Source organism: Betta splendens, chromosome 3 (assembly GCF_900634795.4).
Source record: "Betta splendens chromosome 3, fBetSpl5.4, whole genome shotgun sequence".
NCBI classification, from domain to species: domain Eukaryota; kingdom Metazoa; phylum Chordata; class Actinopteri; order Anabantiformes; family Osphronemidae; genus Betta; species Betta splendens.
The window spans coordinates 2,536,726-2,549,632 of record NC_040883.2 but is presented as its reverse complement, the minus strand read 5'-3'; the positions used below and the strand labels follow the sequence as shown (position 1 = coordinate 2,549,632).

At 44.9% G+C, this 12,907-nt stretch overlaps 2 protein-coding genes across 2 annotated transcripts in view; both read right to left on the bottom strand.

Annotated features, from left to right (window-relative positions):
- The window catches only part of LOC114852750 (mucin-2-like), a 6,528-nt gene extending 1,402 nt beyond the window's left edge, over nt 1-5,126 (bottom strand). Inside the window, exons 1-11 of the mRNA XM_055507227.1 lie at nt 5,008-5,126; nt 4,156-4,378; nt 3,856-4,055; nt 3,570-3,707; nt 3,292-3,415; nt 1,265-3,211; nt 886-1,201; nt 650-791; nt 406-546; nt 220-278; nt 1-109 (exon numbers count right to left, since the gene is read on the bottom strand). Of these exons, the coding sequence (XP_055363202.1) occupies nt 1-109; nt 220-278; nt 406-546; nt 650-791; nt 886-1,201; nt 1,265-3,211; nt 3,292-3,415; nt 3,570-3,707; nt 3,856-4,055; nt 4,156-4,278 (3,299 nt within the window). The 5' untranslated portion in view covers nt 4,279-4,378; nt 5,008-5,126. The remainder of the gene's footprint in view (nt 110-219; nt 279-405; nt 547-649; nt 792-885; nt 1,202-1,264; nt 3,212-3,291; nt 3,416-3,569; nt 3,708-3,855; nt 4,056-4,155; nt 4,379-5,007) is intronic.
- Nucleotides 5,127-7,407: 2,281 nt separating this feature from the next.
- On the bottom strand, nt 7,408-12,171 carry LOC114852760 (uncharacterized). The gene is made up of 13 exons (XM_029145385.3): nt 12,014-12,171; nt 11,584-11,786; nt 11,074-11,211; nt 10,798-10,915; nt 10,452-10,635; nt 10,168-10,309; nt 9,926-10,081; nt 9,781-9,836; nt 9,439-9,614; nt 8,875-9,275; nt 8,665-8,761; nt 8,361-8,571; nt 7,408-8,280 (listed from the first exon to the last, which is right to left on the bottom strand). The coding sequence occupies exons 1-13, from the start codon at nt 12,134-12,136 to the stop codon at nt 8,051-8,053; spliced, it is 2,235 nt and encodes a 744-aa protein (XP_029001218.1). The 5' UTR covers nt 12,137-12,171; the 3' UTR covers nt 7,408-8,050.
- Nucleotides 12,172-12,907: the final 736 nt, after the last annotated feature.

Here is a 12,907-nt window from a genome sequence, read left to right as displayed (position 1 = left end):
GTGTTGGAGGAGTCGCTGAGCTGCAGATGATCCTCACTTATTCCAGACAAGGAAGCTTTCTCAATCTCTACTATTATTGTGGACTCTTTGCATATGACATTTGTTTTAACTGTAGAATAAGAGTTTTACCATCATATCATGTAGATTTATCAAAGTAAACATAATTACAGGCAAAGTTTAATTAGTAAATGTTAGAATGAAGGTTGGCCTTTAACTCACTCTCTCTCTTCTTGACACCCACCAGGACACATCTCATCTCCGACTGATAGACGCGAGACCTGAAAAGCATTGATGAACGTAGGTATAGAAATTAATTCTGAAAATCCAGATGGCAACAATCATCTGACCTGATGAGCTGTGAACGATTAATTTTAACACATGCAGAGTCAGAAAGCCAAAGTTTACCCGGCCACAGATTCCACAGCAAAGCAGACTGGGTACTGGTCATCAACCTCATCTGGGGTTGGCGTCCACCTTATGATGAACTCACGTGTGGTCTTGTGCTTATGGATATTGCGTGGCCCACTAATGATGAGGTTATTTATTCTGCATGAAAACAAACATCAAATCAAAGCATCATTCAGAATGTTCCTTTACTTGCTAAAGGCTGACACTTTTGCCTGAATGATTTTTCTTGGTTCTTGCTTACTCTGAGTTTGAGGCTTTTGCTTTGACTCTGATCTCCAGCTCTCTGCCTACCACTGCTTGGATGAATGCTCCATTCTCAGGTGTAGGGTCCACAAGTTGTGGCAAGTAGTCTCCCTCCTGACACGATGGAGCAGGATCGTCAACTGAAAAACCGGCGTGAAAAACCAGACTAAAGTTTAAATTATAACCACAATATGCACGAAGAAGCCCAACATTGTCTGTGTCAGAAGAACTTACCAAGTATGAAAACATTTAAAGGCATTTCACAGAGACTGGGAATGTTTGGATGCAATGTTGTAGTGCTGATGTATGATGTGAAAGATAAACTCGTCATCTCTTCCACTGTAGTGGTAATAGTAGGTTCTGTTTTGGGCAGTTCTGTTGTAGTGATGGTCATTGTGGGTACCACAGGGGTGGCCGTGGGTTCCGTCGTCTGCTCCGTCGTGGGTTGGTATGTTGTGGAGGCCGTGGGTTCCGTCGTTATGGTGGTGGTGGTCGTGGGTTCCGTCGCCTGCGTCGTGGGTTCCGTCGCCTGCGTCGTGGGTTCCGTCGCCTGCGTCGTGGGTTCCGTCGCCTGCGTCGTGGGTTCCGTCGCCTGCGTCGTGGGTTCCGTCGCCTGCGTCGTGGGTTCGTTTGTTGTGGTCGTGGGTTCCGTCGCCTGCGTCGTGGGTTCGTTTGTTGTGGTCGTGGGTTCCGTCGCCTGCGTCGTGGGTTCGTTTGTTGTGGTCGTGGGTTCCGTCGCCTGCGTCGTGGGTTCGTTTGTTGTGGTTGTGGGTTCCGTCGCCTGCGTCGTGGGTTCGTTTGTTGTTGTGGGTTCGTTTGTTGTGGTTGTGGGTTCCGTCGCCTGCGTCGTGGGTTCGTTTGTTGTGGTGGTGGTGGTGGTCGTGGGTTCCGGCATCTGCGTCGTGGGTTCGTTTGTTGTGGTGGTGGTGGTCGTGGGTTCCGGCATCTGCGTCGTGGGTTTGTTTGTTGTGGTGGTGGTGGTCGTGGGTTCCGGCATCTGCGTCGTGGGTTCGTTTGTTGTGGTGGTGGTGGTCCTGGGTTCCGGCATCTGCGTCGTGGGTTCGTTTGTTGTGGTGGTCGTGGGTTCCGTCGCCTGCGTCGTGGGTTCGTTTGTTGTGGTGGTCGTGGGTTCCGTCGCCTGCGTCGTGGGTTCGTTTGGTGTGGTGGTGGTCGTGGGTTCCGTCGCCTGCGTCGTGGGTTCGTTTGTTGTGGTGGTGGTGGTCGTGGGTTCCGTCGCCTGCGTCGTGGGTTCGTTTGTTGTGGTGGTGGTCGTGGGTTCCGTCGCCTGCGTCGTGGGTTCGTTTGTTGTGGTGGTGGTGGTGGTGGTGGTCGTGGGTTCCGTCGCCTGCGTCGTGGGTTCGTTTGTTGTGGTGGTGGTGGTGGTCGTGGGTTCCGTCGCCTGCGTCGTGGGTTCGTTTGTTGTGGTGGTGGTCGTGGGTTCCGTCGCCTGCGTCGTGGGTTCGTTTGTTGTGGTGGTGGTCGTGGGTTCCGGCGTCTGCGTCGTGGGTTCGTTTGTTGTGGTGGTGGTCGTGGGTTCCGCCTGCGTCGTGGGTTCGTTTGTTGTGGTGGTGGTCGTGGGTTCCGGCGCCTGCGTCGTGGGTTCGTTTGTTGTGGTGGTGGTCGTGGGTTCCGGCGCCTGCGTCGTGGGTTCGTTTGTTGTGGTGGTGGTCGTGGGTTCCGGCGTCTGCGTCGTGGGTTCGTTTGTTGTGGTGGTGGTCGTGGGTTCCGTCGCCTGCGTCGTGGGTTCGTTTGTTGAGGTGGTGGTCGTGGGTTCCGGCGTCTGCGTCGTGGGTTCGTTTGTTGAGGTGGTGGTCGTGGGTTCCGGCGTCTGCGTCGTGGGTTCGTTTGTTGTGGTGGTTGTTGGTTCCGTCGCCTGCGTCGTGGGTTCGTTTGTTGTGGTGGTCGTTGGTTCCGTCGCCTGCGTCGTGGGTTCGTTTGTTGTGGTGGTCGTTGGTTCCGTCGCCTGCGTCGTGGGTTCGTTTGTTGTGGTGGTCGTTGGTTCCGTCGCCTGCGTCGTGGGTTCGTTTGTTGTGGTGGTCGTGGGTTCTGTCGCCTGCGTCGTGGGTTCGTTTGTTGTGGTGGTCGTGGGTTCCGTTGTCTGCATCGTGGGTTTGTTTGTTGTGGTGGTTGGCAGCTCCGGCGTCGTGGTGGTCGGCGTCGTGGTCTCAGTCCTTGTAGTGGTCGTCACAGGTTCAATTGTTGTGGGTTTCACTGTCGTGGGCTCAGTTGTTGGAGGTCTCGTTGCCGTGGTCGTCATTGGTGGTGGTTGTTTCATTGACGTTGTCTGTTTTGTTGCCGTGGTCGGTGTTTTTGTTGTAGTTGTGGTCTCAGGTTCAGCTAGTTGTGGGTGATAGTGTGGATGATGGTGTTTTGGTCTGTGTCTGTGTCTAAAATCATGGTAATGTCTTTTCTTTCTCGAGACCAGTGGATCCTTGACCGACTGGGATCCATCTAAATAGGTCAAAGTGATCTGTTGTTTTGGGAAATCCTCCACCACCAGCTTAAATTCATTTTCTTGTCTGGTGCTGTTGACGTAGTGATAGTCTAATGTGCAGGAGTCCTACAAACATGTAGTAGTTACAGTGAGTGACATGCAGCATCAGACAATAAATGAACAGTAGAAAAGATGTGTCAACCAACCTGATCTAAGGTGAAGCCTGGATGACGGCCGTCCTCTCCGTGTTGGACATACCTGCATCGAACCCTGTCACCGTCAGGATCAGAGGAAATCAGCCGGTACCTCCGTGGGCAGTTCTGAGGAACTCTGGAAATCAGACAGCATCATCATTCATCACATTATAAAAAAAGGAAATTTAAAACTATTCATGCAGACTTGTTCCAAAGGCTTTTTTTTGCCTTTGACTTTCAGGCTGTCAGAGGGACGTTCGTCCAGAGATGAGGTAAAATATCAGACTTACCGAAGCAGAGGCAGAACGGCAACTTTTGGTGAGGTGTTTGGTTGATTGGTGTCAGATCTTGTCCCCAGATCCACGTGTGTCAGTAGACTCCAGGGATCATGGGATCCAGATGATGAGCTCCAACAGCAGCCAGACGCCCTGGTGGTTGTGTGGGAAGAACAATCTCAAAGTACAGTTGCCAACAACCTCAACTTTCATCACAACAAATGGTTTATTAACAGCATCATGCTACAAAACCAAATGCCGCTTCAGCACGAACAAGGTTAAATGAATGAGTTGAACATACCTCAGCTGGAAAGGTTGATCCCTCACGGTGGTTGTGGTGACAGTTTCAGTTTCACACCACTCACTGCCGTTTTGTGGAGCTTTCGCGCTCCTGTCGATTACACCTCTCTGAGGTGTGGAGGTAGAGCCACAGTTTCCCTCAGAACAACTCCAGCTGAGGGACTGACAGCTGCTGAAGGTGGCCCTGCTGCGAAAGGTCACCTACAGTGTGTAAATACAGACGTTACATCACTCCACAAACTCTAAGAACGTTCCTGATCTCTTTGAAGATAATGTTGTATATGAAAGTTGCAGGTCTTACAATAACTGATCCGTCAGCGGTTTTTCCTTTGTAGGTGAAAATCGAGCTTCCCCCAAAGAAATTCTGTGCAGACGCCATCGAGACCAGGAGCAGCTGAAGCAGAAGCACCAGTGTGGAAGCCATGATGCGCAGACGGTCTGCGTTTCTGGTCTGCACATCCACCGGCAGCGTTTATATGGTCAACCCCCCAAAGTTGTCGCTAGGACGTTTGCTACTACAGGCACTAAAGCAAAGAAGCCATTGTGAGAAGATTAGAAATTTCCTGAAATCTGGTAAGTTTCTGCTGCTTAACCATAGTTATTTTAAATGACATCGAATGTCCTAGCGATGGAACCTTATGTGGAAGCAAATTATGCTTTGGTGAAATACAAATCATGACCCACTCACTAACACTTATGTCAACCAAATCTACTTCTGCAGGTTCTCCTTGACCTTGGAGCTGCAGGTTTCCAGTGGGCAGGTGCTGCATCTACCAATCAGAATTGTTTTTACAATCCATAAATGCTGTAGATATGCACACCACATGCTCTTTTTAGATTTTAAATGTATTCGAGTGCCTTGTTTTTTTCTTGCACAGTTATTAAATGTTCTGTCTGCATTTTCCCATCTTGGGATTAATAAAGTCTTATCTTATTTCTTATCAATCCGCAGTTAAGTGTGCTGCTCAGTGGGATTTGTTGGCTTTTATCTGAAGGTCTAACCACATGTATTGAAGGAACAGTAATTTTAAGAGTTTTTAAAAAAAATTATGTTGCATGCATCTCTTTTTATAAAGCGCAGCAGGACGGTTGTAAAGGCTGTTTCAACAGTACAACAAAATATGAGTTTTGACTGATTTAACGAGGGCTTTACCTGCTTCTGGTGTGATTTCCTCTGGGAAGAGGAAGATCCTCAGGCAGGAAGTTGCCTATATACCATGGGTGTGGCAAATGGTCGGAACCAACTCTTAGAACTCACGGGGGAAGATCAGAACGGCTGTGAAACACCATGTGTCTGGGTTTAACACCAAACACACAGAATTAATTTAGTTGAACAGTTACACAACAACAAACTTATCTCTAAATTGTGGAGCTGCTTGAGCTGCTTGAGCCCCTTGACAAGAAAGATTGTTTGCACTGACAATTATGAGATGATGATGAACAGTGAAATTATTTTGGTAAGTGATTCATCTAAATTATAATAGTACAAGAAGTGTTAGTTATTCTAAAGGAGATGAATATTTATGCAATTAATTCTTTTATGTCTGACCTTGTTCTTTTGCCAGATGACTTTGTTCTCCAGGAAGCAATTTAAATCCCAGGTAGTTACAAAAATGGGTATACACATTAAGCTTTGTCATTATAAATACACTAATAAGCTATTGCCTCATTTTACTACTGTAGATATACATGTACATGTAGTTTTTATTTATTTATTATTTATTAGAAACAGGTTTTGATTGCGCAGTTAGCAATTAGCCAGTGGCATGTGTCGCGCTCCATGTTGTTTTAAGTGAGATCCAGTCACTGTAGAACAGGAGGCCTTCAACTGTGACTGTGTCATGTGGCTGAGAGGGGCAGATGTAGAGTGGATTGTCTGGGAGACGAGTGGTTTGTTATTAAGGACTTACTGACAAAAGTCTCACAATGATGTCTAAATAATTCAAGTTACGCTCAAGGTTGGTCCAGTTTCAAAAGTTCTATATCTACAGAGAAAGACCAAAATCAGAGTCCACATTCTATAATTAAGAATAATACAAGGTCCAGTTTCAACAGATCATCCAAGTGTAGCAAAGAATCAAAGTCCAGAACATTCAAAATATTCTTGATGAGAGAAGCAGAGATTTTTTTGCTGCCAACAGTTTTTTTATCTCTTCTTGAAACTATTATTTAAATCAATTATTGCAAGTTAATGAATGAATCAATTAACTTGCGCAATTTCAACCTCCTGTAAATCAAAACTTGTCAAACTTGCCAAGGTTTGTTACATAAAACATTCAAGTCATTAAAGAAGCTCATGCTTCACAGGTTAATTAAAGGCGGGACCAGTGTGCAGCTTAGAGATGAGTCATTGTGTTGTTGTGTTGCGATTAAACTCAGGAGGAGAGAAGGAACTTAGTCTGAAGTCAGGCAATAAAATCTTTGTACAATACATCTGCATCTGATGCATGTTTTATTTTGCTTCTTTATTTTTATTTGGTGAAAGACAAATCATGTCGCACTCACTAACAGTTCATATGTTATATATCATCTTACTGCAGTAACTCGACATAAACACAGAATTTTAAGTGGTATTTAATCTTTGAACAGGGACATTCACCAAACACATACAGACAATATCAATTTAAATATAGTTTTAAAAGAATCAACAAAACAGCGTTTATAAGCTGCACGCTCATTCATCTTTGTAAACCAGTGCATGTCTAGTGGTAGAACAGCAAATTGCAAGGAATCAGATCTAAACTAAACTAAACTAAACTAAAACTAAAATCCTGAGCTTTAACAGAAGTTGTACAACATTGTAAATACAAAAAGGACAAAAAGGCAAACTCCTGATGAGCTGATAAGCTCTGATGTGAATTCTGCTTCTGCTACATGTATGCATATGATAATACAGATCATATTTTTACTAAATGCTAAAAGTGGTCTCTCATTTAACTGGCAGCCAATATACAGTAGCATAGTGGCAGATCTGATGCGGTGGAGGTGTACCTAATAAATTGGCCACTGAGATTTAACTAGAATTTAACATTAAATGTCTGTGTGTGGCCACTTGGTGGCGCAATCTAAACAAGAAATGAGCAGTTTCTGCCTTGCTCTTTGTCTGTCATAATAAATGTCTTCATTAACATAGTGTATTCTGCAGAGGAAATACATCAGTCGAGGTCAAATGTTAAAGGCAAACCTCAAAACACGACACCTGAGTGCAGAATATTAAATCAATAATAAAACATTTTACCAGTCAGGTTCATTGTAAATGGCCTATTGCTGTGACTGGTTGTGTGTCTGTGTCTCAGTACAATCTGTGGGTTTCTGATAATGGCTTGTTCACTCTTTCATCTCCACATGTTCTTCTTAAAGCAGAAAAAGCAAGGCCACAACATAATCATACATCGCCTCGTGGCCCTGAGTCAGACTGGTGGTCCGTCCAGGGTGTGGACTCCAGCCGGACACAGTCATTCAGACGATGAGTTGGATTGGAACAAGGTAATGAGATTTAGCTCATTAAACTAAAGTTCATTAAAGCTCAAGAGCACAACAAAACACCCACAACACTTGTTAATCATCATTTATTATAGTGCCTTGATAATTAAATATTTATTTTCCTGTAATTTGCACGTCCAGTGATTTGATGATTTGACTATTGAATATATTTATCCGTTAGGCTAAAATGTAACATATGATTATACTGTATGTTATGTTGTTAATAGTCATTTTAAAAAGCTCCTTTTATTATACGTTTTGCAAACTAAGACGCTTTTCTAAAGCACTGGTTGCTTTTTCACACCTTTTTTCTTTCTAGACCTATACTTTAATGCCAATCCTTGCTGTGTGCCTGACCCAACATGGAAACATTTTACAGTATCACAAACCAAAAGACAATGGCATTAAAAACATCCTGCAAAACTAGACGGGAGGAACGAAGAAAAGGCTTTAAACTGGTTTGTCAAGGCTGAGGTTGTGTCTGGTTCCTCCACAGACCAGGCAACAAACAGCACAGAAACCAACCAAACACAGCTCACATTTAGCTTCTGTCTTGAGTTACAAACCAACAATAAGTATTCAGCAATATTGTTCTAACTTGGATTTTAGAGAAAGACAAAATAAGGACACATGTGGGAACAAGTGTGTTCACTGTTCCTTCGGTTTAAAACCAGACTGGGGTTCGACGTACATATAACTGAGACTAGTAAAGCTTAGTCAGCGTCTTCAGCATGCGGTATAAGAGCATTCTGGTCTTCTGCTTTTCTCTTCCTGCTGAAGTGACGGATGACCACAGCCAAGACCACCACTGAAATCAGGAAGGCGCTGCCGAAGGCTGCGGTGCTGATGTTGGTGTTAAGGATGTCCTTGATTGGCCAACCTCCCTCTCTGGAGTTTGTGTCTGGAGGAGAAGCTGAGACTTGACTCGCTGCTGGAGGATTCACTGAAACAGACAACGACAGCAGTAGAGATGTCTTAGTGTGAAAGAAGAAGAAGAGAGGAAAACAAAGAGCATAGATTAACCTGATGTGTCACTGCTTTTCATCAGCACACGTTTATCATCAACATCAGTCTTTCCAGCGAAGCGCAAAGGACCCTGGGTAATACTGTGTGGAGCCGTCTCCCTGCTCAGAGCTCTCCTCCGTCTGCGGGATGGTTTATTTAAACAGCCCTGAGCACATCTGGAGAAGGGATTCCCAGTCTCGCACAGGATGACGGAGCAGGTGATGTACACCTGTAGAATGAAGGATTAGTTCAGAAGAATTCGCGGTGTCCAGCTATGAATCCAGGTTATGTTTGGTGCGCTTTTATATTTGGTTCTTATGACCTGATCATAGTTTCCTGTGAACTTGAAGGTTTCAACCCCGAAGTTGAACACAGTTTGGTTAGATGGGTAGATTTTGAGAGTTTCATCTTGAATACATCTGTTAGAATAAAGTGGAAAGTGTTACACAAGCGTGATAACTTCAGCTATTTTTCTGAATGATGGTTCTCGTGTAAAAGCTAAGTATAAAACGCCCAGAGAGCTTCCACGCACCCGTTGCTGATGAGGTCGTAGTAGAGGGGGTTGTCGGGGTTGTCATCAGGAGTGGCTTTACATGACTCAACGAACAGGGTCACGCTTGGCAGCTCTGACCGAGCCTGGATCCCCATGTAGGTGGTCTGCAGCAGCCTGACCTCCACCGGGTAAGCAGTGGGCGCCACCCTCGCCGTGAAGTTAGCATCCAGGAAGATGTCAAAGGTGTAACCGAAGCTGCCGAAGCTGGACTCGGTGAAGATGTAGTCAGAGTCTTGGAGGTTGTAATAGCTGGAGATGGTGACGGTTTTGGGGAACTGGCAGGAAAAGCTGATCTTAACCGTCTTCCTGCGGGTTATGACTGCGTTGGGCAGCTCGAAGGAGTTGATCTCATTCAGAAAAGCGATAAAGTCGCCTTTTTCCTGTATTTACGTAAAACAGGTGAAGGCCAAACATCAGTAATTTTGGCTTAATGACACAATAACTTTGTTCATTGTTTCCTTATACCTCGTCTCCCCTATGGGCAGAGACGTTTCATCACTTACATTTCTGTTATGATGAAAATGTAAATGCTTTTTCCCGCACCTCAAGTCTCGTGCCACAGGTGCTGAATGACATGGTGCCCATGATGTGAGTGCCGTTGGACGTGAGCGAGCACGAAGGATCTTTCAGCTTGAGATAATTGACGTCGATGCCAGGCATGGAAGCTATGTCAAGAACCACTGTCATCTTGTTGGGTGAGCACAGAACAATGGCTTTTCCTGTAAAGCACAAAATGCTACAGGGTCAGAGTGTTTTTAAAAGCCAAGCGTTCAACAATTAAAACAGAAGATTGTTAAGGTAAGAATCAGTAGTAAACAGAAAACAGACAGTGTGTGTGAAAATACACATCACTGTTAATATAGAAGAACAAATAAATATACAAACCTGAAATTACTGAGGCTTGGGTTACCACGACAACAACACATCTCATCTCTGATTGGCTAAATGACAAAATCTGTGTCAGCTTATCAACATACTGTAAAGTAGCAAGTATGAAAGTCTAACATACAGAACATAGATGAAAACTCACGTTTCATTTGTCTCTGCAGTGAAGCAGAGTGGAACAACTCTGTGCAGGTCACCGGGCCGTGGAGTCCAACTTAGAGTGACGTCGGCTTTCCCGTTCGGACCGTCTGAGAACGCTTTGGTCACGTTCTGAGGTCCGCTCACCTGGAAGTCGTTGATGCTTTACGAAAATGGAGGCAGAGAGAGAACTGTGCAATCCTGGTCCTCATTTAACACAGACATTGTTATGAAATGAAGTTACATTACATTGAATGACCAGCCTGGGCTTCAGCGAAAAGCTGGAACCTTGTATCCACAGTGGCGTGAAGAACCTCCCCATGTGATGGGGTGCTGGACAGGAACACGGGCTGCACATGACCGGGTTCACAGTTTGGGATTGGAGGGAGGACTGGAACAGAGCCAGGATGCATCAGTCGGATCAGTGAAAGACCACCTGCATTCTAGTTTCTACTGAGGCCGCCTTGTTTCGTCAGGTTAATAGTTCTTCCCTCTCCCATCAAGTTTCTCAGTTCATAGAATGTGCTACTCACTCTCTAATGAAAACTGCAGCTTGACTTTGCAGAGAGGAGTGTTCAAGTTGAAGGCCTCCCGGAGCACTGACGTCCCATCTGAGTAGGTCAAAGTGATGTTTTGGGTGGTGAAGTCCTTCAGCATCAGCTCAAACACATGAACACCGGTGTGAACTTGACCCGTCCTTGTCAGCGTGCACTCGGTCTAAGTTAAAAGATGATGATTCAATTAAAAATGTACAAGTTAACTGCTAATGATCTATGAGTCCCCAAAGACAGACAACAAGGCTGCAAACACACAGCAGTCACCATGTCACCATGCAAAGTCACCATGCAAAATCAAATTCAGCTTCTGCTATGGATTTACCTCATCCAGGGAAAGGTTTGAGGGAACAGGGGCGCCTGGGCTGAAGAAGCATCTCACAAGATCTCCATCCGGATCATGGGCCAGAAGACGGATATTTGAAAAGCAGTTCTGAGGCACCCTGCACGAAAAAAATTTCAGCTCAAAATGATTTGAAGAGAAAATGTGCATCTGTGCAACATTTTTACCATTGAAAAGCAAAACAAATGCCTTCTTCATCTATTGTCTCATGATCTATTACAGACGTGCTTTGAAATTTCCACGTTCCAAAGTTTGTACCTTAGAGAGGACACTGTCGTTGTCACGGGGCAGCTATTAAGAGTGTGTGTGTCCGATCGGGTTCCCAGGTCCAGCTCTGCAGAAGTGGTCCAGTTTGTTGTTCCTTCGACGTTAGACTGCCAGCAGCAGCCAGAGTCCCTGAACCGGAGGATGAACATGTGATGACTAACACATATGTTCATATTCAGTCCCACTCGCATCTATCTGTCACCTGAGACCAAACAGAAACTAAAAAACTATTACAGTGTGATGTTGCAGGTGTATTTGATCTATAAATATTCAACTCTGCAGTACAGTACCTCTGTAGTTCTGTTATTGCTCTATTCTAGATCTATTCTAGATTTAATCTATATAGATCTGTGTTTCCTCCTAAGGGATCATAAATGCATTAGTGTATCATTCTACATCATATCAGGTTTGTTTTTAAAAATTTTTAAATTTGACCCTTTTGACCTATTACTCAGGTTCCAGTCATGGGCCATGCTTTGGTTTGCCGTGGTGTTGTCTTACCGCAGGGAGACGGACGTGTTACTGGATGGGATGGTTACCGTTGTGCTTCCTTCAGACTGGCACCACCTGCCTTGGCCTGTGTTGTCCATGTCTGTTTCAAAGCTGCTGGACTGAACAAAGCTCGAGCACAGCCCACTCTCACACGTGAAGGAAGACTGATGTTGACAGTTGCTCCTGCTGTTCTGTCTGTGATAAAAGGTCACCTAGGTTTTTGGAAAATAGAACTTTTTATACAGCATTAAAAGAAATGAGTCTATTCAAATAAAAATGTGGCAAAGAATAAAACATGCTTGTTAAATCACTCTAGATCTTTTTGTCATAAAAAACGTCACATGTCCTTAACACTTGCTGCATGGCTGTATTGTTATTTTTATCAAATAGTATATAAACGTAAAAACATAATAAAAATGTAGTGATAGAAATTATGTACCTGAAAATTCCCATCACTCTTCTTCTGTGGTGCCATAAAACTGATACTGTCCCCATAAAAGCTGAGAGCTGACGCAGTCCCCAGTAATGAGAACAGCAGCAGAAGGAATGTTCCTTCCTCCATGGCGTCGCACAAAATCTGTCTGTGGACAAATGTGTTGAATCACTTTCGGTATTGAAGGTCTGAGAGGCGTTTCCATTGGAATACACCATACTGGACAAACCAGATCTGCACTGAACACTGCAGCCATGTTTAAGGTAACCCACTAGAGTATTTATCAACTTAGAAGACGATATAAACCTGTCCTTAAACAAGAAGCTCACTAATTTCATTAGTGACAATTGAATATGCTTTGTAAAAAGTAAAAAAAGTATATATATATATATACACACACACACGCACGCACGCACGCACACACATATATATATAGATCCATAAGTACATCAAGGATAAGGCCCCGACAGATGACGTGCTGAGTGAATGTCTCAGGCAGTGGAGAACAGAGGATGAGATGCTGGAAGAGGGACCATCATGGGAGGACAAGCCCTTGCACGGGATGTACCACCGGAACATAACTGAAGTGGTTGATCTCAACAAATCCTACCAATGGCTTGAAAGGGCTGGGCTGAAGGACAGCACAGAGGCACTCATCCTGGCTGCACAGGAGCAGGCCCTGAGCACCAGAGCCATAGAGGCCCAGATCTACCACACCAGACAAGACCCAAGGTGTAGACTGTGCAAAGAGGCCCCAGAGACGGTCCAGCACATAACTGCAGGGTGTAAGATGCTGGCAGGGAAAGCATACATGGAACGCCATAACCAAGTGGCTGGCATAGTATACAGGAACATCTGCGCGGAGTATGGACTGGAAACCCCAAGGTCAAAGTGGGAAAC